This window comes from Myodes glareolus, chromosome 6, assembly GCF_982192425.1.
Source record: "Myodes glareolus chromosome 6, mMyoGla1.1, whole genome shotgun sequence".
Lineage (NCBI taxonomy): Eukaryota > Metazoa > Chordata > Mammalia > Rodentia > Cricetidae > Myodes > Myodes glareolus.
The window spans coordinates 99,183,661-99,209,434 of NC_142031.1; the positions used below are offsets into that span (position 1 = coordinate 99,183,661).

At 52.5% G+C, this 25,774-nt stretch overlaps 1 protein-coding gene across 1 annotated transcript; it reads right to left on the reverse strand.

Annotated features, from left to right (window-relative positions):
- Positions 1 to 413: 413 nt before the first annotated feature.
- Fosl2 (FOS like 2, AP-1 transcription factor subunit) lies at positions 414 to 22,263 on the reverse strand. Its single transcript, XM_048431178.3, has 4 exons — positions 21,381 to 22,263; positions 11,088 to 11,339; positions 7,850 to 7,957; positions 414 to 5,592 (listed from the first exon to the last, which is right to left on the reverse strand). The coding sequence occupies exons 1-4, from the start codon at positions 21,480 to 21,482 to the stop codon at positions 5,083 to 5,085; spliced, it is 972 nt and encodes a 323-aa protein (XP_048287135.3). The 5' UTR covers positions 21,483 to 22,263; the 3' UTR covers positions 414 to 5,082.
- Positions 22,264 to 25,774: the final 3,511 nt, after the last annotated feature.

Sequence of the window (25,774 nt, forward strand, 5' to 3'; positions counted from 1 at the left end):
AAAGAAATCTGGAGAGGCCACACGCCAAGTAGTTGCGTGCCTTGATGGTTTGCAGAACTCCTTCCTGTCTTCAATCTGTCTGACCATGACAACTGTTGAGTGCATTTAATTGGTCCTTTGACGCTTTCTGGGCTTCCAACAAATCCCCTGAGCTTTTGCTGGATCACATGTTGGCAGGAGTTGGCAGCTGACTGAGAACTGGGCCCTCACACAGGATGGGAAGGGGTGGGGATCAGAGCAGAAAGGCACAGATGCGAGGGGCAGGAGGTACCCTCCCTGCAGCCCAAGGGTGAGGTGAGTCCCCTCCCCCATCTTCATCCATGAGGGGCCCAAGGCACAGAGGAACAGAAGGAGAAGGGCAGTGACAGCACAGACGGGGAAGATGGGGGGAAAAAAGCAACCACCACAGGCTCTTTGATCTTAATTCATTTTATTCTACAAAATGCTACTCAATGGAAAGTGGGAAAGCTAACAACAACGAGAACATAAAACAAAAATAAACCCCAAGGGAAAATAAGTTTTAATATGTTCTTTCCTCCATAGCAGCAAGCTTCTCCCAACAAGCTTTTCTTAGTGCAAATACTGTAGGCTTGTGTCACGTACAGCACACAGAACAACACAACACGCACCACCAGAGATGCTTCCGAGCAGGGATACTCCTCAATTTTGAAAACTATACAATGATTTTTGAGCATACGGTCCTGCCTGGAGAGTTTGACTAGAGAGACCCTCCAATAGGGCCATTTCACCATCACTTTAAAAGTAGGGGATAAAAGGTGCCCAGAAAGGTCATTAGAATTCCCCATGGAGCCATAAAACCTTGTACAAATCATTTGCTTCCAGGGTCGAATAGCAGACTTCACTTCACGTCATCGACATATCCCAAATACAGATACACAGAACTCGAGTTTCCACTATATACCAAAATACGATATATACACCTCCCACTGCAAAAGGAACCCTGATACCTAGTCTTTATACAGTTGAATATTTTCTCCCTCAAAATCAAGTAACCACAAAGTAAAATAAATGGAATATTTTTTTAATCATACAGAGAAAGGTAAGTTTTGAGAGACAGGGCCTGGGTCTTTCATTGTGTTCTCGTACAATGTGGTAAGATTTGTTAGCAGCCGCTGTCCCCAGAGGAATGACAATCAATCTTTAAAAACAGAACCTTGGAATACAGTTTATACAGCACAAGTCCACAAGTCACTTTAGAAACAAACAAACAAAATAAAGCATCATTATCCTAAGTTAGAAAAAAGGAGTGGTGATGGGGGGGGGCTGAGTACTTTAATGCTATCAGTTTCTATTCAGGCTTAGAACAACACAAAGAAGATGTAAACATTTAAAATAAATAATAAAATAAATGTCAATTTCTTCTCCCCTTTTCCTTCCCATACCCTCTGTGAGAATTTGACCCAGCTCTTCCTAAACATGTTGTCAGCACTGGACAATGACCACCATTTGGTGAGGTGTGGTCAGGCCAAAACACTAGAAGCATGAGAAGACACCAACTTAGCAATGGGACACTTGTTTTCCTTCTTTAAAAAAACAAACAAACAAACAACAAAGCTGCAGGAGGATACAAGCACACGCTCACACACATGGGAATACGAATGCAAACACACACACACACCAACACGCACAAGTCCCGCCCCAGTCAATAAATAGTGAGATGCTGGCTTGAAGATGGACGCCCGGACGACTCGAGCAGATGCGGCAAGACCCCATTACTTACGTTTAAAGGAAAGCCATACACGCTACAAAGCCTATTGGTCCACAAATTCTATGAGAACTCAGGTTGCCCCTTCAGTCACCTGAGGAGCACTGGCCAGGGGGGAGGAGCCTGGGGTGGGCAGGTGCTGCTGGGGTTGGGGGATGAGTATCTGAGAACCATCAGACTAAAGGCAACGCCCACCTGAGGTCTTTGAAGAAAGCCCTCTCATCTCCAAGTGTTTTTGTTTAGCCATTACTTGGGACTTCTCTAGAAGGAGACGAACCCTTGGCTCCATCTTAAAAGGGGATAAATATAAAAGTGCCTCGTAGTGCCTGGCCCACAGTGGGTGCTCATTCCTTTCCTCCCGAAAGAGGCCACATGAATACCTGCTCAGGGAAGGAAGTCATCGTGGAAGGTAAACGGTGACACCTCAAGGAACACTTTAGCTCTCTCGGGAAAATTGGGAGAAACAAATCCGGATGCTTCACACAGCCTGGGAATCAGAATTGGGTTCTCCCTCCCCGAAGCCAAGAAAGCGCCAGCTCTGGTCAACTGTTAGCTCTGACAGCAGCATCCGGAAACTCCTCCCCCAAGGAAACCAGTTGCTTGCTATTGGCTCCCCTCACTGGGGCTCCTCTCTTTCCTGTGCCAGGACTGTCCCTAGACAGCTAGCTGGAGGGAGGGCTGTTCTCCCAGAGGCTGGGTGGCTATGAGGGCTGTGTTTCATGCTAGCTGATTAAGGAGTGCCTGCCCTATGCCAGCCCAGAGCTGCTCACATTCCAGCCCAAGTTCACGTCAGCTGAGGACACACATGAGGAGACGAGACACCTTGTCTGAGCACAAAGCACCCTTCCCCAAGCCCTGCTCCCTGAACTGGAGGCCGGACAGCAAGCCAGGCGCCTGACTCCGGAGCACAGGTGTATGTGTGAATGATATGTATGGGAAAGGACTTGACAGTGAGCCAGAAGGAAGCCAACTGAGGTTCCACCCACAGTCTGGGTGTGAACATCCAGCTTTCCCCTCAGAAATCTGTCTTTGGAAAGCCATGAAGTCTGTAGGATGGAGCAAACAGGTCAGAAGGGAAAATGCCTCAGAGGTCTGAGGCCCAGGTTAGTTGGCTGTGCCTTCTGGTACTGATGCCAACACAGCTTGAAACCTGAAGTGAGAGCTAGACTCGGGGCGGGGGGGGGGGGGTGTCTCAGGAGTGTCCAACTGGGGCACCAAGTCCCGGGACCTGTGACCAGTGCTGAGATCCATGCTATGGAGAGTGGAGCAGAAAGGGGCTTTGGGAAATAAGAGAATAAAAGCAGGTTTGTTTCAGAATCAGCCATGGGCACAAGGAGGGAGAGAGCTCCCACTTGGCTTGAGATGATAAATGTTTCTGGACTGAGGTCACCCCCCCGGTATTTACCCAGCTCCTGCTACTCCCAGCCATCTCCTGTTTCTAGGAGGAGTCTGAGGCCAGGAAGCCACCTGCTCCGTCTCCTCAGGAGCACCCTTCTCAGCGGCTCTGGGAGGCCAGACTGGCAGCAGTAGAGCCAGGACACACAGGACAGAGCATCTGGAAATTATTCTGAACAAAAATCCTTTCTCCTCTCATCTCCCTCTCTACCCAGAACCCCTGCCCCCGTCACTTTCAGTTCTGCCGGGCTGTGCAGGCTTCCCACATGGCTCCTGGATCCTGTGTATTCTGCATGCATGCCAGTAGGTCATGGGATCAAATCATGGCCGGCACATGTGAACTTGGGTTGACAAAGGCCTGTGCCCGTGAAGGTCCGTGGTGTTGTCCCTGTCCTCTCCAAACTCAGAATTTCACCACTGGGCTTGGTTCAAGTAACATGGCTTTAGACAGGATCTTTAGAGTGGAAACACTAGGTCAGAGCATTAGCGCTAGAGACCAGTTCTGACCGGACTCCACTTCCCATACCTGTGTGAACATGCAGGAGGGAGACAGCGATGGGATGCGGGGGCAGGAGGATGCCTTTGCTGGAGGCCAGGGCAGCCATGAGAAGGAACACATGCTAGCTTTGCTAGAATCGGCAGAGACACCCCAAGCCCTAGCAAGACTGGCTCAGACCAGTGACTCCCAACTGGCCGACCGGGTCAGGAGGTCACTCTGGAGTGGGCCACAGAAGTATCAAAGGAAAAGCATTCATTCATCAATGGCAGGGACCACTGAGAGCAGGAGAGGGGGGATTCCCACACCTCGCTGATAGGAGAGCAGCCAGGAAAGGCTAGGGACCTGGGGGCTGCTGCTGCAGACAAAATCACAGCCCCACACATCACCCCAGCTACTCTACCTGGGGTTGGAAGAAAAACCATTAGGTCAAAATTGGGGGAGGGTCAAGGCCCACACTCATTCAGTATCTATGGGTGGCTTCACCCTGAGAGCTGGGGAAGGGCAGAACCCAGCTGGGCTTCGGAGTGGTGTGTGGTTCCGAGGAAGGGGTACCTCCTTGGTCTGGAGAGAAGGGTCCAGGGTAGAATGGCGAGGCAGTAATTACAGGAGACGCTCTGCTCAAGACGTCAGGTAAGGGAAGCTCACTAGGACAGCCACGTGGCTTTGTTGGCACTAATCCTGGCTTGGTAATTAGGCGTTTGGCAAACCCAACCTGTGTCCTGGTTGTCGCACTTACACCCTGTCTTCTGGCCAAGCCGATCCTCCAAAAGACGGACATCTCTCTCCAAGGCTGGGGAGGGAGGAAAGGTCCTTGGTGTAGCCCGGTGGTGACCGCCGCACCTGTAGAACTCAGGGAGCCAGCTGGTGGTCTGAGACGGCAGTGCGCTGGCGTGTGTGGGGAGGGAAGGTTCAATAATATTGCACATTGACTGCCCCTTCGGGACATGTCCGCCCCAGTGGAAGAGTCACCTGCTCCCCCAGCTCCGGAAATAAAAGCGCTTTAATATCCAGACCACCCAGATGAAATGTCATGGCAAATCTCATAAAAACCCAGAGGGAATGGAACTGATACTGGGGGGGGGGGGGGAACGGAAGGCACTGAGCATGCTTGGTGGGGCAGGAAAGGACACCAGCACTCCAGAGACAACAGCATAACAGAGGGACAGGAACCATCCGGGCCAGCTCTAGGTGCTTCAGAAGCAGGAGAGGTGTCGGAGTCCACCAAACCAAGTTCTCCTCGGCTTCTCAAGAAAGAGGATTTGCTTGCAAGATGAATGGGGGAAGGGGGAGGGTCCCGGGGCTTCTAAGAGATCAACCAGTGCCTCACCACTAAGTCCCATTGGGTCCCCAGAGCCAAGGTCCCCCTCTTGCCCTCATGACCCTGGAGCGCTTAAAGGTACTGGTCCCGGGGAAAGGTGACAATGATGATGACTCCTCCAGAGCTGGCCAGAGGAGCAGGGGGTTACAGGGCCAGCAGTGTGGGGGAGTTCAAGGAGTCTGAAGACTGGTCCCCACTGCTGCTGCTTCTGCGGTGAGCCTTGGAGCAGGACTCCGAGGGCGACGCAGGAGACTCCTGTTCCAGGACACTGGGGTAGGTGAAGACAAGGTTTGAAGTGCCTGGAGTGATGGCAGGTGTGGAGGTCACCACGATGGGGGTGTGCAGAGGCTCTTCCCCATAGAAACCACCCCCAGCAATGCTGATGGGCTTGATGACAGAGCGCTGGGTCTTGTCCATCCCTACCACTGAGGAAGAGGGGCTGTCCTCTTCCAGCGGCTCCTGCTTCACCACCACGGCGCCCGCACCACGCATGGGCTGCAGCCCGGAGGTCGGGGGCGACCGGCGCTCCTGGGGGCTGATTTTGCACACGGGGCCGTGGGCCACCAACATGAACTCCAGCTTTTCCTTCTCCTTCTGTAGCTCAGCAATCTCTTTCTGCAGACCAGATTTCTCTTCCTCCAGCTCCTCTGTCTCCTGTGAGGGGAGAGAAGGGTGTGAGGGACAGGCTGACCTGAGGGATCCACGGTGTCCTCAGATGACCTACCACAAGCGTCTCACACACCTAGCCGGAGAGCTAACTGGGTGTGAGTCACATGGAGGCTCAGTCCCTTTTATTTCTGAAGGGGGAAAGTCGGCTTGTGGGGCAGGCGAGTTAACCTCTGGAGCCACTGCAATTGAGCACTTACTACTCCACTGAATTATGCACTCAACCCTCCAGGAATTTCTGAAAGCAGACGTTATCATCGACCCATTTTGAAGATGAGGAAACTGAGGCTCTGTGAAGTTATAGAGTTATACCTCATCTGCCCGGAGTTATAGAGCTAGCGGGGAGGGTTGGCCAGATTTGAATCCCAGTGCATCTGACCCGAGTCTGCATGCTAGCTAGCTACTGCACTGAACCCTCAGGATGCCAGTGCTGCCTTTGGGCCCTCCAACAGGTTAGAGTGGGTTACTCATAGAGTGGTTTACTCATAGGAAGCTCACCCTTCCTCTACCATTCCAGCCCACTAGTGGACACAGATGCTGGGCTGGACGCTTCATGAGAGTGGACTCATGTGCAATCCTCTGCCCTCAGTACTGGACCAAACAGCACACGGCTTACAATACACGCTCACCCGATCCCTGTCGGATCCTCCCTCCTTTCCTACTCTAGTTTCTGAAGCCCACGTTCCTAGAGACACCAAGGGACACACTTAGTTCCACTGAGTGCCCACTAGAGGGGCACCTGACAGCTGGAAAGAGTAGTGAGGATGCCAAGATGACCTGTGTAAGCCTCCACTTCCCTCTTCACACACAGCCAGCCGCACACACAGCTGGGGAGCAGAGAGGCCTGCGTCACCAGTCTCCTCCCACTTTTTCTCTCCCACAGATTCCCATTCACAAAAGAAGAGATCCGGGCAAGAGCTCCATTAAGCACAGCGCGGTGTATTCCGGAGCGAAAACAAGAAGTTTCCGTCTGTCTCAAGGGCCTGACGAACATCAGAGGCTTCCTGTGGAGGATGTGGCTCAGAGGCCTGGGTAGCTGGGTCAGGACGTGGGGGAGGCAGAGAAGCAGGGTGTGAGACTTCTGGGAAGAGGGGAGGAAAGCAGGGAGGTCTCAGAGGAGTCCTGCTCTGGGCAGGTGGTGAGGGATGCCCTCAGGGAGTCACGGGAAGGCATGGCTCCTTGGGTAGGAGAGAATGGCTAGCAGTGGAAGGCTCCAGCTCCGTTGAGGGCGCTTCCTGTGGTGGGCTGATCGTTCCCTGGTCTGCCTCATCTGGGAAGGAAAATGTCTACTACCATGCCCACTCTGACACTCCCACAAGCCACGAGTACAGGCACTGTGGCTTTCGCCAAGTATATATTCTAGTGAATGTGCCCAAAGGAAACTGTTTAAAGCAGATACATTGTACCTGGAAGGATTAAATAGAATCTAAATCTCGCTACTAGTGAGTCACCATTCTCGACTCATCTGCTCTCTCTGAGAGCATTGTGTCCCAGGGAGTCAGCACTGGCTTGGGAGCTCTTCTACCAGATGTGCAGTCCTTCCTTTAGGGCCAGACACAGAAGGAAGTTACAGAACATTGGTCAGGTCAAGCTTAGAAGAGGGAGGGGCAGGACCATAAGTCCCCGGGTCTGGGCAATTAGGGAACATAGGAGAGTGACTCACAAGGACAGAATAAAGCTCTCAGCTCGCCGTAGAGGTGGGAAACCTCCCTGCCAATGAAGGATAGGCAGAATCTCCAAAAAAAAAAAAATAACTAAACAGACATGTGACCTGTCTGCATGAGGATGCTTGCTCCCACCCCACTCAAACCAACCAGGGTGCTTCAGCTAGGCTGGGCCACCTTTGCTGGTTTTGGGCATGGGGGGCAACTGGAACCCTGAGAAGGAGTCATGGAGAAGCCGCTATGGATGAGCCCACCCAAGCTCACTGGAACTGTGGGTCAACCCTTACCCAGAAGCCCCAGAGGATCTGAGAACAGAGTGTGCTCAAGTGCTGAGTGAGAAAACATACTGGCCCAGAAAGGTGGTCCTGCCTCTCTCCAGACCCACACATATAGCAAAGGCCGATTCGCATACATTATTTATCCATTCTCCTGACTTCCACCCCTCATTTAGCATTAATGTTGACCCATGTGCTCAAAAGAAAGAGTGTTCCATCTCTCCTGACTCGTCAGTAAGAAACGGGACTGAAAGGGCAGGAGCCCTGCAGCCCACAGTCCACCCGGGGCAACCCCGCGCCACTCACCGCTTGCAGCTTCTCTGTCAGCTCCCGGCGACGGTTCCGACACTTGGCTGCAGCCAGCTTGTTCCTCTCCCGCCGAATTCGACGCTTCTCCTCTTCTTCAGGAGACAGCTAGAGAGGCCAAGGTGAAGAGTCATGATCAGAATGGTGGGGAGGGTTCGCAGCAGTTTTAAAAAGCCGTATTGTAAGAACTACAACCTGTCCTTTGAGAATCGGGGAGGGAAGAGATAAGTGGGCAGGCTCAGAGACCCCAGGGCGTGAGATCGCACTGTGTGGCTGCCTGGAGGGGGCTTGATGGTGGATCTGCCTTGAACGTTGATGATGTACGTTTAAAGGGACAGCAGAACAAGAGTGGGTAAGGAACTCAGGGGCCCTGCACCAGGGCAGGGTTAGTCTGTCAAAGCCTAAGCTAAAGAGAGTCCCCTCCAGCAAGCTAGGCCTGGCTCCACCTGCTTTGGCTACTTCCTCCAGAGCCTAGCTAATTACCCCCATCACTCTGCCTGCTCTCAGAGCCTCACCACCCACCTTTGATTATGTAGAGTCTCTACACAGGTGAGACCCACCCATGGGGGTTTGTACCGATACACTGTCATTAATGGGGGGGCATGGGTACCACTCTATTCCCAATCCTCTGCCAACTTGAGTCCTCCCTGAGGACTCCTTGGGAGCTGCCTCAGTGCTCGACTGGGCAAGAGAAAAAGCAGCCTAGACAGGAAAGTCCCACCGACCAGTCTTTCCGCTTATCTGACAATGGCTGTCTATTACTATGAGACATAATTTCAGGAGTTGGGGCTGTGAACTGAAACTCCCTGCGAAGAGATCAGGAACTAGCTCCTTCTGGCAAACCAGCCAGAAACTCTTAACTCTGTCCACACACACTGCCAAGGAGAGGGCCAGGGGACAAAGCACAGCACAGGGTAAAGGGAAGGCCTTCCCGTTTAGCTACCAGACAAATGCATGCCTACTGGGTGCCTATGCTTTGCTAGGGGCTTCAAAGAGTCTAAGCAAGACAGGACCTGAGTCCTGCCTTTAAGGGACACCTGGGGGAAAAGCTGAAGCTACCCCACAGAGAGATGCTACCTAACTACAGACCGCACCATGGGGAACAAGTCATCTGTGGTAGCTGGGCCCACGTTAGGATCCCAGGAAGCTCCCTGCCATCCTGGCAGTCCATGGCTGCAAAGTCCTGAGCAGCCAAGAAAGGCATCAAAGTGGATAAGTCTATTCCAGCCACACACAGATGACCCTACCAGAAGTCACAAGACCATTCAGCCAAGACCTACTCCCAAACCTGTCTTGAGTCCAAGTCTTACAAAGTTAGTTACCAAGAAAGCCTGTGGTTTTGTGGCAGTCCTGGGTTGAGGTTTCTTCACAGACCCCTGGACTCCACTAAGGCCCAGCACCATCCCCTCCCCACTTTACTGCTAACGGAGGGAGGAAAAAAAAACCTAGGCTAGGTTCGAAGCAGGCCTTCCTCCTACCTTAGAAGTCTCTTAGCCTTAGAAGTCTCTCCCTGTCTGGGGAGGTGTGGGGCAACTGTGGGTACTGTCGCCATAGGAAATGTTCTGGGGTGGTGAGATCAACGTGGTTACTGCTTGAGTGTTGTTAACATCACCAGGGACCCACCCACAAGCCACACACACACCCTCCCCTCCCTTCTCCTCAGTCCCCACCCTGGGCTCAGAGGAGCCTTCTGGGCAGGCTTTGGAGGAGGCCACGAGGCCAAGCTGACTCCTGGGATAAGCCTTGGGGTAGAGAGGGAAGAGGGGGTAGAAATAAGTCACAGAGAAAGCTCTAGAGCCAGGAACCCCAAGAGCCAAGGTTCTACCATGTGGCCTCCACAGAAAACAGTGTGATGTGGTTAGCAGTCCTCTGAGCTCCTGACTGAGTGATCGGCTCTCTCCCTCCCTACCACAAGAGGAAGGATGTCTCCAAACAGTTGATCTTGAAGCACACCGAGGTGGTGTGGCATCAAAAACACCCAGCTGAAGGTCAAGGGGGTAGATCCCAGTCTCTGGGCAGGGCCCTTCCTTCTAGATGTCATCTATGAGTTAGGTTCAGGGGGAAAATTCGGAGGCACCCTCCTCAAGTCCCTCCTGGGTGCAACTTCTGAATGCAGTGTGAGGTAGGCCCAGTGGACAAAACATGTGGGACATGCCATGCTGCTATGCCAGCCCACAGGAGCCTGGCTGCCAGTCAGCACTGTTTTTATATTTATATAGTTACATATATTATATATCATATTTTTCTATTTACAGTCTGGCATGTCAATGTGATGAAGCATTGATACAGTGTGGGTAGCTCAATTACAAAGAACAGTGGGGTCACTACTACAATACCTGTTAACCTGTGACTACTGGAAGCCCCCAGAAGGGCCACTAGCTCCCCACACATGCGTGACTGTACCTCAGTGTCTACAACACACAGCCCCCCGAGGGCTCTGTACTGTGGCCCCAATGTTAACAGCTAGCAGCCATGAAGTCCTTTGTCTTCAGATGAACACAGTTCCTGGGGAAGCTTCCAGGTCCTTGGAGTGGGAGCCCTGTTAATCAAGGCATTTTTGGGAAGACTGCTGGTTCTGGGTCCATCACTATGCCCTGTTAAAAGTACTAGGCTATGGTGGACCATGGGGACCCTGGAGACCCTGGAGTAGAAACAGGCTGGAGCTGGAGAAAAGGCTCCCGCGGTTAACAAGAAGGCTTTATCAGATTCGCGTTTCATTTGAAAAGGAACACACACTGCTGAAGGGCTCCCTTCTCCAGGTTCACAGTGGCATGGCCTCGTGGGAGGGGCACTGGGATGGGAGACAGAAGAGATCTTCGAAGGCCTGCATCCTCCCTGCCAAGTCAGTTCTCTCTCAAAGCTGAGCCTCCGGAGGAACCTACTGTGTGACCTCTATCCCCCCCCCCCCCAAAGCTAAACAGACTACTCGGGCCCAGATCATGATACTTCCGGAACACACATTCCAGGAACCGGAAAAGGACTGCAGCTTTGATCTAAAGGTCTGGACACATGGGTGACCATAGCCCTGTCCTATGGCACTCACCTAGTGGCTCCCACTCAGGCCCAGGGCAGGGCACGACTGTAGAAGGCCATGACAGGTCACATTCACTGAGAGCTTATACATACTAAGTGTTCCCCAACTCAAGAACTCCCTCAAGCGCCAGCGAGGAAGTGTTCGTGAGGCCCACCCTCCCCCAGCTACCAACGAGCCATTCTTCTCCGCTAGCTAGGGGCACACCTGCTCATCTCTCCTTCTGCGGCCCACGGTGGTACCGATGGTCTTGATCACGCCGGGTCTGGGGAGAGCCATGTGCCCAGGTACTGAAGCCAGGCCTGGCAGCGGGCTGTAGGGGTGTGAGCGTGGATAAGGGTTGGACATGGAGGTAATCACTGTGGGCTGGACCATCCACTGCAGGTCCTGGCTGGTGGTGATGGCGTTGATGGTAGGGATGAAGGCGCTGCCCGAGCCAGGCATATCTACCCGGAACTTCTGAAACAAGGAGAAAGACATGACACTGAGCCGAGAGACAACAGAACAGGACGAGCTGAGCCAGAGCCAAGGTCAAAACCTACAGACTTCAGGGGTTAAGGCTTGATGGCAAGGTCAGAAGCCAGGTGGGCTTCCCTGGACAAGTCCTACATAGACAAAAATCAAGCCGACCTTACCCATCCCTGTCTGGAGTCCTGAAGACCACGTTCGCAGGGGCTCCGGGAGGATGTGGCCACATCCCAAGTGACTTCCAGGACACACGTGAGGCTGAGCCACTCACAGTCACCCTGCAGCCCTCCCTCCAGGCTATCTACAGGATGTTTCACCTTAGCCGCCTGGGGCCTCTGAGTCACCTACCAATTACTCCCCAGGGTACTGGCTCAGGACACATTTCTTAGAGATGTACACACCACTAGATCAAGAGAGATCACTACAAGTATACTGTGTCTGCTTTTTGTCACTTTCAAAGGAAGTTCATGATGAGCCTATATGTCTGTAAGATCAAGGTCAAGTCGAGAAGGCTGAATCTTCAGCTGTTTATTAGAAAGTCTATTATCAGGGGGTGGGATTGAAGCCCATGGTCTGACTTTGTAACCAGAATTCCTCTTGCTGTCTTCGACGCTGCTCCTTTGCCTTCACTGGCACCTACCTTGGGGCAGCTGCCCTGTATCTATCACTACCATCGACATATCTATCTACCTGGGCTCACATATCTATCTACCTGGTCTGCAGGAAAAGGTTGGTGCTGCCAGGTCAGAGGACTCCCCTTGTCCTTCATTTATGTCAGGATCATGTTCCAGAGCTCTGTGAGCTGCAGGAAATGGTCTATTTCAAACCCAACAAGACCAAATATCAGAGCACCATACATCAGGCCCCTCAGCTACCACATTACTGTTAGGGTCAGAGCCTGGGCTCCATAGCCCTAACTAGCCAGGCTCCACACCCATCGCCAGTAGGCCAATTAAAGCAGCAACAGAGGGAAATAGAAAAGGGAGATTTAGTCAATGAGACCATATTAAGAGAGGGACACAGATGCCCAGTGACTCCCCAACCTGTCTACAGGATCAGGACACAAGATTGAAGTTTAAATGGAGGGCAAGAGGCACGTAGCCTTAGTCAAGATGTGGTCCTGCCCTCATCACCGTCTTCAGTCTGTTCTGTGAGATGCTCTGACAGGTTGTCATTCTGTGTCATTCTGTGTTGACCCGTCCTGGGAGTCAACACAAATCCAGTTTCTTGGTGACATTGTTCCAAGGGTCCGATGGCCAAAGGAGGGACACAAGTGTCTCTCTAAAACATCTTCCCTCCCGCCAGAATGGCTACAGCTGGCCTTGAACCTTCTCCAGGACAGCTCCTGAAAAGTAAGAGAGGCCAAAAGGGAAGCCCCTCCCATTTCCAGCATTTCAGGAGAAGACTCTCTACGAACCCAGTCAAAAGCCCACCCTCAGATCATCTGTGTTCACAAGAACATCTCACGGGGAAAATGACGCCAGTCATAATAGCTAGCACTTACACAACACACAACATCATGCTAATGTCTTGCCTAGATTACCCAATTAATTCTCCCTCCAAGGTAAGTACCATATTATCTTCATCTCAGAGGCAGAAACAGGCTGAGAGACTCCAAGCCACTTATTTAAGGCCATATTGTTGCTAAGCAGTGGGGTCAGAGTTCAAAGCCAGCTCAAGATGACCGAGACTTGTTGAACTATCTTGGTTGTTGAGGCGCCTCCACCACACACATTTCTCTAGCCTTCTTTCTTTCTCAAATGCCAGCCCTGCGTGCTGGGGTCCACCCAGTACCAAGGGTCCTTTCAGGCCCCGCCTCTCACCAAGGAGGTCTAATAGATTGGTTCCACACAAAAGCAAACCCTGCTATCATTTGCCCAGGCACTATAGTAGCCCCCAACTGGTCTAGTTAAAACAAACAAGTAACAAGCGGGCACCTCTGTTGTCTTTACCCCTGCTGATAACACCGCAAGTGTGAAGAGAAGAGAAGCCCACAGACCCCACACTGCACCTGGCAGAGCTGATCCTGCCACCCACCTGACTCCAGGCCCTGTGGTAGAATGCCACCGCCTCACTTCCCAGATTGCTCCAGCACATGAAGGCTCCCCCGCGCGATGAATTGTGGGATTTTATCAGGGAGGTGGCTCAGGACAATGGCTTCTGGTCAATCTAGTCAGTTTCAGAGTTATACCACTGAAGGCAAAGGGAAGTGGGGTTGGTTTTGGTTTTGAACCAGGAGCTGACCGAAGAGAAACAGGTATGCCAGGCTTGGTGGTTCAAGATTCTAAATGCCAACTCTTCAAGAAAGTTGAAGCAGAAAAACAAAACAAAACAAACAAAATCCAAGGCCAGTCGAGCAGTGGTGCACACACGTAACCCCAGCACATGGGAGGCAGAGGCAGACAGATCTCTCTGAGTTTGAAGCCAGCCTGGTCTACAAAGTGAGTCCCAGGATGACCAGGCAGGGCTGCACAGAAAAGCCCTGTCTTGAAAAACCAACCCCCACCCTGCAAATAAGTAAGATCTAAGGCAAGCCTGAGCTATGAAATGAATTCAAGGCCAGCCTGGGCACCTTAGTGAGACCATGTCTCAAAATAGAAAAAGGACTAGAGCATTTATTTAGCACGAGGCCCCAGGCTCAGTCCCTAGTACTATGGGGGGCGGGGCGGGGACTTCATGTGATTAGGTGTGTGGAAAGCAGGTTAGAATGTCTTGAAATGGAGAAAGTGTATGTCTGGAGGTATCACAAACAGTGGGCATGGCTAAGTGTGCGCAGGAGCACTGAGGTTCAGACAGTGAATTTCTCTAGGCTACTGGGGGAGGCATAGGGACCTTGCTTGGAGTCCGGAGGTCCAGGTTTGAGACCTGTTTTGAACAACTCTGCTCTGAGCCCATCCCTGGGGACCCAATCCTGGGATAAAAGAGAACATATTGAGTCTGAACTTCCTGCATTGTTACCAGGATACAAGTCACAGCGACGTAATCACAGGCTGCAAAGCACACAAGGGGTTCCGAGCCCTGCCTAAGAATATTCTGAGGAGCTTGTAAAAATCACCAGTGTCGGAACATCATCATTAGAGTTGAAAATAATTGGTCAGGGGTGGAGTCCTATTACAGGTACTTTTTCGAACTCCAAGGAGATTTTATTATAACATGCAACCAGGGCAGAAAAAACATTGCCCCAAACAAATGGAAGGCAATACAAACCATCACCATCGCCGCCACCATCGTCAGCATCACGTCACCCTCATAATGTGTACACTGCACAGGCTAGCTCTTGGGAGACTTGCCAGCTTCTACTTTTGGAAGCACCCAAATTTGTATTCCATTTCTCTCACCATACGACAGGTCCTCAGACAGAAGCAAACCTGAAGCACCCAGTGGGCCTAATGTGACCACCTCCTTGGGGGCAGCTGTCAGTTCTTGTCAGGAAATTATCTAAGAAACATGCTCATTCCAAAGGACAACAGCAGGCCTGTTTTAGACTCGGGGAAGGAAGCAGAAAACCCAAAGCCAGCTGGAAGACTGAGATTCCTTAGGGATGGGCAGGTGCCACCCGGCCCAGCCCCTCTCGGGCCCTCTAGTTCATACACACAGCTTCCCGGCAGACTCCAGCCAGATTCCTTGCAGCGATGGCTTGGTCTAGACAAAACAAGGCGGCAATAAAAACAAGGCAGGAGGTAATGACTGCCTCTGAATCGCATGTACACCTTGTTTCAGACAGAGGTAAAGCCATATGGATAACACACTGGCTCCAAACTGCAAGGAAAACAATGTCCTGTCCCCAGAGGGGACTGAGGCCCGATAAAGAAGGCTTTTGTCTCCAAAGGAGCCTCTTGGAGAGACGCACAAAAGTTTCAATTAGCTCTGGCAGATGCTTTTGTCTCGACTCCAAACATGTTATTCAGAAAGTGACACTGGGTAAGAAGGGGGAGATGGGCTAGAAGTCTGTGGTCTCAGAAGTCAGCCCGATATTCTCCTCTGCCAATAGACCAAGTGTCCTTAAAGGGGGCATGGAGCCATGGTTCCTAGTGAAGGAGTTCACATCAAAGAGCAAGAAACCAAGACAGCTTTCCAGCCATAGGAATTAGGGCAATGCTGTGAGAGTGGCCAAGTACAGGCTGGTAGCGACAGGATGGGTGGAAGATGTAACCAGGGACCAAGTTCTCTTGGGGCTCTATAAGTTCCTGGAAAGTCCTTCTTTTGGGGACAGGACTGAAGTGCTGGTGGCTATATGGTATTCCAGCCTGGCAGAGCACCCAAGTACTTAAAAAAATGTGTCTCCCTGTCAACTTGTGGATCAATGCCTATAAAAGGACAAACAGCCCCCATAGACCTCCTAGAGTTCAATCTGGCAAGGTCTGCTCTAAGGAGCCAGCCAGCAACCACTTGGAAGCTTTCTGGGTCACAGTATCTGGGTAACAGCTCTAGTCCACCACGGGAGCAGGTCAGCATCCACGGAGAATATGAGCAAGCTGGCACTCCTGAGCTTCATGCAACGTCACTTACAGACACAGTTTGGTCTCCTAGGCTCAGGTTGGAGGGAAACAAAAGAGAGGAAAGAGGTAAGCAACAAACAAATAAACAACAACAACAGACAGAGATACCCCTCTAAGCCAGGAAGCCAAGGGGATGGACCGCATGCCACAGCTCGGATCTCCAGACCCTGTGCAAACATGCAAATCCTTAAAGCTTTGTCGTAGTCTTCGGGCACCCGGGACTTCGGCGTCACCCAGCAGCATTCCGTGCTTAGGGGGCAATGGGATGCTCAGTGCAGTGCATACGTGTTAAGTCAGAGGTCAACTCAACAGGCCAGGGAACTGTCACAGCCCTGCCGCTGCCGACTTGGAGAATAGTCTTTTGGGACTCAACAATAGGACCTTGGGCTCAGAAGAGTCATGTGGAACAAGAGCTTTGAACACCATTCCTAAAGGTGTAGATGGAGCCCCTCCCCGAGTCCAGAGCTAGGCAGGCATGGTGTTTAGATAGAAGTCAAGCTTGGAGTTCCTGGCCAGTCCTTCTCGTATTGATCCTTATTGGTACCCCAGTCATGCAAGACAAGAACCTATGGACCCTGTGACCTGCTCCATCAGGAAGGCAGACTTTCATCTAGAATGGAACTGGCCTTTCTCCTTCTCTACATCCTCAACATAGGAAAAGGAAACCACCAACACCCCAGAAGACTGGCTTTGGAGAGAAAGGGAAATGCCGAATATTCTAGCCACACTTATTCATATCAACCTAATGAGGCCCAGCACCAACATCAGGCAGGTGTTATGTTCACTGAACACAGGGTGCCTTCCGGAGCCCATCGTTCAGCATCTACACTGGCCATCGCCTTGACCTCTGACCTTTCTTCTCTGAGGAAATGCCTTTTATGTCACGATGGAAATGGCTGCCAATAACTCACAATTTCCAGACTTTTCCACCATACAAATGTATCACAGTTTACCCCACCAGTCTCTTCACCAGCTCCACTTGAGAGAAGCAGTCCAGCCTCTGGTACCTCATGCCCACAGTGAAGGAAAGCAAGGAACAGAGAGAAAAGATGGGCAGAGGTGGCTGCGGAGCAACTCCTAGATGTCTGGAATCCTTTGTTCTTTCTGGTAAAAGCCCCACACCTGAACACTGGAGGATTCACTCAGGAACCTTTTCCTAATATCATTGATCCTCTACCCTCTGCAGCCAATAGGACCAGCGTTGGGCTCAGGCTGGCCTTGAATTTAGAGATTTGCCTGCGAGAGAGATGTGATTTATCCACTCAGCAGTGAAACTATTTTTTTCCTTTCAACACACAAACCAGAAAGTTAGCTTCCTTCATCCTCAAAATCAGTATCTTTATTTCTATTTAACAAAGAAAAAGTGTCCAAGGCATCAATAGCAGAGATGGTGCGTCAGTAAGGGGACATTTTTGTGGGCTTTGAACTGGAGAGCTTGGAGAAATGGAAGATTGAGACCAACACGACTTGGGGTCTCACTCTAGCTGGACCAGTCTGTCCACTCAGATTTTATACTAAGTCTTGATTCCAAAGACCTTTTGGTACTTTTTAAATATTAAATTCACCTTTCAAGGAAAGGTGAGTTAGCAGAAAGAATTGTCTAAATACACTAAAAACAATTTTAAAAAATTCCAAAAGAGCCGTTGTCGCAAAGCCTTTGACTCCAGCAGCCTCGGTGCTTAATAAAGCGCACAGCCCCCACGAGCAGCATGGATGGAGGAGACAGTGCGGAGTGACTTCGAGGGGTAGCTCTGTGTGTTTGCAGGAAGACACACACTCAAACCACCAAGATCTCAAATTTTACATTCACCTTGAATACTAACACAGGCAGAAGTGCGATCATGGAAACGCTCTCTGGGTTTGGGGAAGGAAAGTTCAGCTGCCAGTCTCCAGCAGGTTCATGGCTGCTATTTCACCCAAAGGTGATGAAAAAGCCAAGCGCACATCCGTCCACCAGCAAGAATCGACGGGACAGATACATTCCTGGGATAGCTCTCAGCTTGATCCTAATCTACAACATCCGGAAGGTCCAGCAAAAACAAAAAACAAAAAATAGAAAAAGCAGAAGACCCTTAATTTGCATCTTCCACTCTCCCAGCGTGAACCCACACAAATGCTTCAAGAAAATAACACTGGAGGGGCACCCTAGTGAACCCATTTCCCAGCCAGGCTTCACTTTAAAAAAACAACAAAGTATCCTTTTCTTTAAAGAAAAGAAAACTTCACTTTGAATTCAAGCTGTTTATAGTTAGCTATAGCTAAATACATGGCACTTATTTGCCTTAAATAAAATGAAAAATTCTAAGAATTTGGAAAACTAACCAAGTTTCACACCCTGAGACTGGAAAAATACATTCCCAGGACCGCGCTTCCAAAAATGTCCTGTAGGGGGCACTAGAGAGATATGGTTGAGGCCGACTTGGGAAATCGCAGTCATTTCTGGTAAAAGTTGTTTGATGCAAGGAATGTCCCAGCCTGGTACAGTTGGCAAAGTTCACTCTGGGGAAGTGTGTGTGTGTGTGCGTGTGCACGCGCGAGTGCCCGTGTGTGTGTGTGTGTGTGTGTGTGTGCACGCGCGAGTGCCCGTGTGTGTGTGTGTGTGTGTGTGTGTGTGTGTGTGTGTGTGTGTGTGTGTGTCCTGTTGGGACAATGTGGCAGAAGGAAAAAAAAAAAAAGCAGGTCTGAAGTTCCTTGATTCCTAAAAGAAATATCGTTGACTTCCTCTCACAAGCCATCTAGAAACAGCAGTCTTGGAAAAGTTCTGTGTCTTGTTTTTGTTTTTCTCATGTAAAGGGGGCCTGGCTGATGAAAACAAGTTATGAAATGACCTCTGTTTGTGTAACTGACTGGATTGCGTAATGCCAGGGCCCTGAAACCGTAACAGCCAAGGAACAAGGCAAGGCATATATATCTGAAGGTGTTATCCCAGGAAAGCCAGGAGAAAGAAAACAACAACAAAGCCAGCTCCAGGAGGGAAGGAGTATACAACTATCCTCAAGAAAATTAAATCGCCAATGATTAACCTTTGAGATTGAGATTATAGCTGCAACAGGAACTATGTTACATATTTCCAGTTCCTGCCATATACACAGCAGGGGTTTTAACAAAGAGCTATACCCGTCTCCCACCACACAAGTCGGTGGAACTCAGTGCTAAGACCAGGCATTAAGTAGCTAGCCGGGGGTGGGGGGCCATTTGGGACTGGTTAAACATCACATTTATTTATGGGAGATAGAGGACCCGCATACAAGGAGACCGGGAGGGAAAATCATACCCACTTGCTCAAGGGAAACACAGGAACATCTCACAATGATTGGTCCATCATGATGCCATAAAGGAGGAAGGCCCGGTCACTAACTGCCGGAAAAATTTCCCTATGAAGGTGGTTGAGAGAATAGGTGATTACAGACTTTATCTGGTATGTAATAAAGTTACCTTGAGCCCAGATCGGGGTGGGGTCCTAGCACAGACTTGGAAAGTAACAAAAGACGCCGAGGCGTATCATTGGGACCACGGAGTCAAAAGCCAGAGCAGGGAGGGAACACCATTCCTCCTCTGCTCCTCGTCTCCCACCCCCCACACCAGCAAGGAGGTACCAGGGTGAAACTTGGCCAAAGCGGCATCACCTTGCCAGTCCCTCTGGGTTGAGAGACTTCTTGCTCCTGCTATTAAGCAAAATGGGCACAGGAACCTGAGAATCCCATGCATTGGTTGATGCAAACTGCAAAATCCGCATGTGTTACAGCATGCTAGAAATTAGCCAACAGCTGCTTTTTGCTTCGGTAATGAGGCCCCATTACACACTGCTGGACGGAGCTCTCTTCCTTCGTCCGAGCTTTGGTTTCCTGTCTGATTTGCTTCCAAAACAAGGAATTGCCTCTGCTCATATCCTGGGTTCAAAGCCCTAGTGACACAGATATCCAGCTGAGGCACTGATGTCGGGTCAGACTTCCCATCCAGGCCCTGGAGGCTGAGGGAAGCGCCAGGTAGGGAGATGGCACTGTGTCCGTGGTCACCGTCTCAATCTCATTTAGTGACAGAAACAGACGAAAGTGCAAAGCTCCTATGTTGACTGGTGAAGGAGAGGAAGGTGGAGTGGGGTTACTGAATTGGAAAGTGGGGGGACAGGTATAAATGACTCTGACCCATTGATGAATGACATTTGGGTTCAACACAAATCGCCCCTGGGCTGGGACTGCAAACATAATCAATGACTTTTCAGGTAAGACTTAAAACTTTTTACTTCTATAGTACGGGTCCATTGACTGCCCCCTTCTTGTGCAGACTAGACTCTCTACAATGGGTGCTTAGCAGGTATGAAGGGGTTAGAGAGAATACAAAGAAAAGCCATTTGGAGGGACTCACCAAACATGGGACACTACTTTAAGAGAGGTGTCCCTCTTTTACAGATTACAAAGAAAGACATGTTTTGATTATATTTCCCAGCTCAGTCCATCTCTTCCTGGAAGTGCCCGCCACACACACCCCCCCCACCACCACCAATCGGGTTGACTGCTGGAGGCCGAAGCCAAGGCCATAGCCATGGCCTTAAGAGAGTAACTCACACTGCCGCCAACTTGGCTAGGAACTTCGGTGGGCTTCAGGTGGCCGAGGACCTTGTGAGTTCACGCGGTTCTCTCATAAGACAGCGTGTGTACGCTGCTACACAAGTCAGGGGCCGCGCCAGCACCACCACCCCACCAGTGCCTGTTTGGTACCTACAGACACGCAGATTACAGGCACAATCCCTCCAACGGAAACCAGTCTGCCTGCTTTACAAAGTTGTTTTTCTACTTCTGAAACCAAGGGATGTCTCTTTCTCCCGCTTCTCTCTGCCAACTTCTTTGCCCCAGATACCCCCAAGACCCTCAAAGGTCTGCTCTCCGGACAGTACAGGCTCCTGCCCAACCCTCACCGGAAGCTGGGGGGGGGCACAAGAGGTGTCAAGAGCCAATCAAAGCCAGCTTCTTCCTTCCTGACCTTCGCACCTGATTCCCAGAGGCAACCCTAGCCCTCCCTCCGGATCATTTGAAGGAGCCCAACCGTATTTCTGAGTTCCCAACCCTTTTCAGAAAATAGCTAAGACTGAAGGAAAATAGAAGAAGGAAGGGCTAAAAGGCCTTCGTTATAGGGTCTTTGACGGTTGGGAGGGGTTTGGGAGTGCAAAGACTTCCTAGACTATCCACCACCGAGAAAGGGGAAGGAGGGAAGGGAGGGGAGAGAGCTCGGAAGGAGGCAACAGGCTTCCAAGAGCGGACCTGCAATTCCAGAAGCTTTTCTGAAAAATAAAGTAAGAGGAGCCGGTGCGGGGGTGCGGGGGGATGTTATTGACTCTTCAAGCCCACTCTCCCCTTGTTTAAAATAAAAAGTGGTGGGGTGGGTGGGGCAGAACAAAACCCCACAACTTAACAACGGTGGCCCCTAAGTATTTTTCTAGCCCAGCCAAGAAAAGGTAAAGACGGAGGTTGGGGGTGAAGGCAGTGGGAGAGAAAAGTCTGCCTGCGCCGCCAGGTGCACCCGGGCCCTCACGTACCTGCTGACCGCCGCCACCACTGGAGTAGGACTCCGCGTGCGCAGGAGAGCCGCTGCTGCCCCGGGACGAGGTGTCAAAGTTCCCGGGATAATCCTGGTACATGATCCGCGGTGGGGGCCGGAGAGGAAACAGGGTGGTTTTCTTCCCCGCCCTCGCCGCGGCCGCGCACAGTCTGCTGCGCGCTCGCTGGTCCACTGGCCCCGCGGCGGACTGGGCTCTTCGCTCCGGGGCTGTCCCCCAACCGAGGCAGACAGGGAGGCGGCGACACTCGGGAAGTGATCCCCCGATCACCGCGCACCGCACTTCGTTTCTGCTCTGCAAGCTCCGCGGAACCGGTTGTCCACCGGGTCCCTCCCTCTAAAAAGTCGGCGCGTCCCTCAGTCCCTCCCCTGCGCGCGCCCTTCCGCCCCCGCGCGCAGCCGGAGCTCCGCCGGGACCCACGGGCTGGAGAAAAATGGGCAACGCAAAAAGACTAGGAGCCCAGAGGGTGTCGCTTGGCAGCTCTGAGGGACTCTCTTCCCAATCTCACAGAGCGCCAAAAAGGAGAAAAAGAAAAGCTGCCGGTTGGGAGAAACTTCTGTTTCCTCCTTTTAGAAAAGGAGCCCGAGAATAAACTTCCTGTGGCCAACTCGCCGCCTGAGTTTCCCGGCGACACGGACACTTGACTTAGGACAAGGCAGCGAGCGCCGGTCCAGCAGCCCTGATCGCGCCGGCGGGACAGTGCCCGTGGGGTTCCAGGCTGAGCGATGCTGAGAGGGACGTGGCTCCGCGCCGCAGTGACCTGCACCCCGTGTCCGCTCCGGGACTGGCCGGCCTCGCGCGTCTCTCCTCGCTTCGCCCTCCCTCTCTCTCTCTCCCCCTCTTTCTCTCGCTCGCTCGCTCGCTCTCTCTGTCCCTGCCGTGCGCTGCTCGCTGTCTTGCTCTGAGCCCCTGCGCTCTGCCCGAGATGAGTCACTACAATGGCACGAGTTCAACTCCACACTCTTTATTCTCCAGCCCCACACCATGTGGATCGACTCACGTCAACTCAGACTCCACCTTGCTGGGAGGAGCGCTCGAGGCGGCGGGGGAGGAGGCCGGGACGAGGAGGAGGAAGAGGCGCGGGAGGGGAGGAGGCAGGCGCCTCGCTCCCCTCCCGGCTCTGCTCGCGGTGGTGCTGACGCCAGCCACACACCCCGCGCAAGGAAGGCGGGCGGTGGTGCGGGTGGGAACGCGCGACACTCGCACTATGGGGGCGCCAAGGCCGCTCGGGTCCTTGCGGATCTCCTCCACCCCCCACCCCACCCCCGAGGCGCAGCGCCCTTGGTCTGTTCCATTGGCGCACGTTGCCAAAGATGGTCATTTGCGTTAGAGGACGCGAGTGCGGGTTTCCTCGCTTTCGGGTGACGTGGAGGGAGAGGGATTCCCTTGCCCGCTCCTGAGCGCGCCGCGGCCTTCCCCTCCTCCCCATCCCCACTCCATAAGGAAGGGGCGCGGGGCGGGGCCCCCGAAAGCGGCGGTGCGGGCACGGTCTCCGGGTTTTAGAAAACAATCGCAGCCCAAAAGACGAGACAGGTGGCTCAGTGCGGCGCCACCGCGAGGCCGAGAGCCCGGCGCGCAGAGCCGCTCGCGGGGAGGGCGCGGCCGTGCGCAGCCGTCCGCACCCTCGGTGGCGCCGCCCGGTGCAGCGGGCGTCCTGGACGCACCGGGCACCCGCGCCGCCCTGCGGCCGGGTCTTGGTGGGGTGCGGCACGGCGCCGCCAGGCGGGGTTGGCCTGCCCATTTCCCCCCTTGGAGCCTTGGCTGCCCACTGCTTCCCTTTTGAATGTGTGTGTGCTTGGGTTTTTTTGGGGAGGGGGGTATTTTGTTTTTAACCTTACAATTAATTTGCAAGAAGTAGTATTAAAGATGAAATGAGCTAGGGAGACATTTCGGGAGTCCTCTGCGCTAGACAATTAGGAAGCATCTAATAGCAGTAACCAGACCTTAAAAGCAAACCAAACTGTTCAAACAAACAAGCAAACAAAACTGGGGACCGAGAGGTGTGCCCCAAGTTGCCTTGAGCTGTTTTGGAACAAAGTTCAGGGCACGCGTGGCCGGACTCCTGGCTCTTCCCGCCTTGCTGGGTGGGGTGGTGCGCAGGGTAAAGAGCGCAGGACTTGGAGTATGAACGCCTGGCCATGCTATTTATGAGCTGTGAGATCTTGGGCGAGTCTAGAGTCTCCATTTCCTTCTCTGTAATGAAAGGTTTGGATCAGACGACCTTCTAAAGCTCTTGTCTGCTCCGGATCTCCAATCATCCTTAGAGAAGGTACAGTGTGTACCGATAAGCTAAGCGTTGAACTAGGAGTTGAAGAACTGTCTTCTGAGGCAGGGTCTCAGGTCGCACAGGCTGCCCCCGAACTCGGTATATGTCGGAGGTAAACTTCCACCTCCCGAGTACCGGGATTATAAGTGTGAAACCTCCGTCCAGTTTTTAACCATCCTTAGGCAGCGCATCTGTATCCTAAAGATCTTTTTCAGGAGTGAATAGGAAAATGAGTTGTTGGGGGTTCGCTGAAGAGTTTGAAGCGCTACGCATTTGCTATATAATATCCCAGTCCTCAGTTTCCTTATCTGTGAAGTGGGGGCGTTACTAAGGAAAGAAAAATAAGAGCCGGGAACTCGAAGCTTTCCCGAGGCTCTATATAAAGCTCTGGCGTTTCCGGGACGGCTGGCGGCATCTGGCCGCCCCAAGGGCCCCAAGATACGGTAATCCCAAACAATACTCGGGGTCATTGTTTACAGTTATAAAACACATTCTGTCCTGAGCTCCATCCCCAAGGACTTGCACGCGTGGTGAGCCGGGGTGGCCAGACTCCTCGCTTTTCTGCAGCTGCTCTCCCAGCAGAGTGCAGCTCTGCAGGCCCGCTAGTAGGGTGTAGGACAGGCATACACGCACACACCAGTCGTGGGTGCCTGGCTCCCCCCCCCCTTTTTTTTCCTTCATCCCTGCGTCTTGGCATGTCTGGGTGTTTACGCGCCTCTCTCAGCAGGACTGAGTAAATGCAGTCCTTTGACGCAAAACGGATCAGCCCTTCCCCAGCAGCAGCAGCAAACCCCAGAAACTGGGGGTGGGGACGGGGGCAGGGCACAGAAAAAATCGTGACACTTTCCCACTCGCCTCGCCCTGTGCTGTGCGGGCCCTCGATCGCCCTTGAGAAATCTTGGTGGGGGGAGGTGAGCAACTGGGGGCGCGGCCAGGGTGCGTAGGGGCCTACACGAGGAGCCGCGTGTCACAGCAGCGCGAATAGACGCACTTTTGGTTTTTCTTTGAGCCTGTCCAGCCCCCCACCCCACCCCGCACTCAATAATCGTGTGTTTCTGGGTCTCTCCCACACAGTCCTTCCAGTAACGCGGGGCGGAGCGGGGGGAGCAGGCGGGGGTAGGGGAACAGGAGCTTCCTCCAAGGCCTCCGCCGTCCCGGGCGCGCCCAGCCACCAGCAGGCGCCGCCGGGAGCGCGCCTTCGGGCCAGCGCAACCTCGCGCCCTCGCCCGCCCCCGCCCGGTCCCGCTTCCCCGGCCCTTTCCTTTCTTGTGGCTTCCCGTAAAGCCCAGCAGCCCCCAGACGTCTGCAGAGCATCACGGAATCTGTGCTGATGCAAGTCGCCGGCCTCCCTTTGGTGCGCCCCGGCCTGCCTGCGAGAGCTTTGATCCCTGCCTGGCCCTGCTCCCGAACGTGTGCTGGTTTCCCGAGCCTTCCTGCCTTCCTGGAGTCCTACGTTCCACAGCCTAGGCCACATTTCAGTCTTGTGGCACCGGAGGCAGAGCTGCTCCCCAGTGCTGCCCCGGGATTGGCCTCCCTTCGTTCAGTGGATGCCTGAATTTTACCTTATCTAAACCCAGTTCGCCGGCGCCTACGTGGGAAGACATCCCCGGGGGCACGCAGTTAGGAAGGGCCCGGAGTAAGATGCTAAGAACAGGGATTAAGCCCTGGTGTCATGAATCTTGAGGAAAACAACGGATACTGTCTATTGTAATCTTCACAGCAAACATTTGAGGTGGCTCTCATTCCCAGGTGTCAGTTCAAGAAAATAACGTTAAGTAACTTGTCCACGGGAACCGGTCAGTGTGCAGTAATGAATCGGAAATACAACCAGACTCTGACAGAGTCTGCCCAGTCCCTCCGCCCCCGCATTACCTGCCTCCTACCAGAATGTCTTTCTGGCTTTCTAAGCACGGACTTCATTTGTTCAAGGATTTAACTGACACTTCAAAGTGCTCATTCTTTCTCGTCTAAGTAAATATGTGGAGTGAGGGAAAGAAGGAGAGAAGCCGAGATGAGGAAAAACAGCCTTCTAGGCTGATTCTTCATTGCCTCTCTGGGTGTCTGGACACCTCCCTCCCCCGCAGCCGCCAGTTTCCTTGTTTGCCAA

Bases quoted from the DNA above. Each gene is read 5' to 3' on its own strand.
- Fosl2 (XM_048431178.3), bottom strand. From the start codon at position 21,482: ATGTACCAGGATTATCCCGGGAACTTTGACACCTCGTCCCGGGGCAGC. The intron at 11,340-21,380 runs GTACGTGAGGGC...TCCTTGTTTCAG, and splicing joins GTGGTGGCGGCGGTCAGCAG to AAGTTCCGGGTAGATATGCC. The intron at 7,958-11,087 runs GTGTGCCCCTAG...TGGCCTCTCTAG, and splicing joins GCAGAAGGAGAGATGAGCAG to CTGTCTCCTGAAGAAGAGGA.